The sequence below is a fragment of the Ogataea philodendri genome (assembly GCF_020536065.1).
Source record: "Ogataea philodendri strain CBS6075 chromosome Unknown scaffold521, whole genome shotgun sequence".
Classification (NCBI taxonomy): Eukaryota; Fungi; Ascomycota; class Pichiomycetes; order Pichiales; family Pichiaceae; genus Ogataea; species Ogataea philodendri.
In genome coordinates, this window is record NW_025764265.1 from 1 (window position 1) to 277 (window position 277).

Below are 277 nucleotides of genomic sequence, written 5' to 3' on the forward strand. Positions count from 1 at the left end.
ATTACAAAATAGATTATTAATTCTCATCATACTTATGTTCTCTTATACATTATAGGCTTATCTTCTGGTCCTTGTCCTTGATCTTGTTTTTCGTTTTGATTTTGGTTCGTCATCGTCACTGTCACTCATTGGTATCTCAGTGATCTCTTTAGTCCTTTTCCTCAAGTTCGGACCATTTAGTTTGTTTGCTTTAGTTGATCTGTTATTAACTGCTGTAGTATTGGCCACTGGTCCGTGGCTAGTTGGTGTGTCTTCTGCTGGCAATTGATCAGCCTTT

General features: G+C 37.5%; 1 protein-coding gene across 1 annotated transcript; it reads right to left on the reverse strand.

The window, feature by feature from the left end:
- Positions 1-57: 57 nt before the first annotated feature.
- On the reverse strand, positions 58-277 carry OGAPHI_007472 (uncharacterized protein; the record flags this gene model as incomplete). The annotated part of the gene is made up of 1 exon (XM_046208872.1): positions 58-277. A coding segment is annotated over one exon (220 nt), but the record flags the coding sequence as incomplete, so codon positions are not given.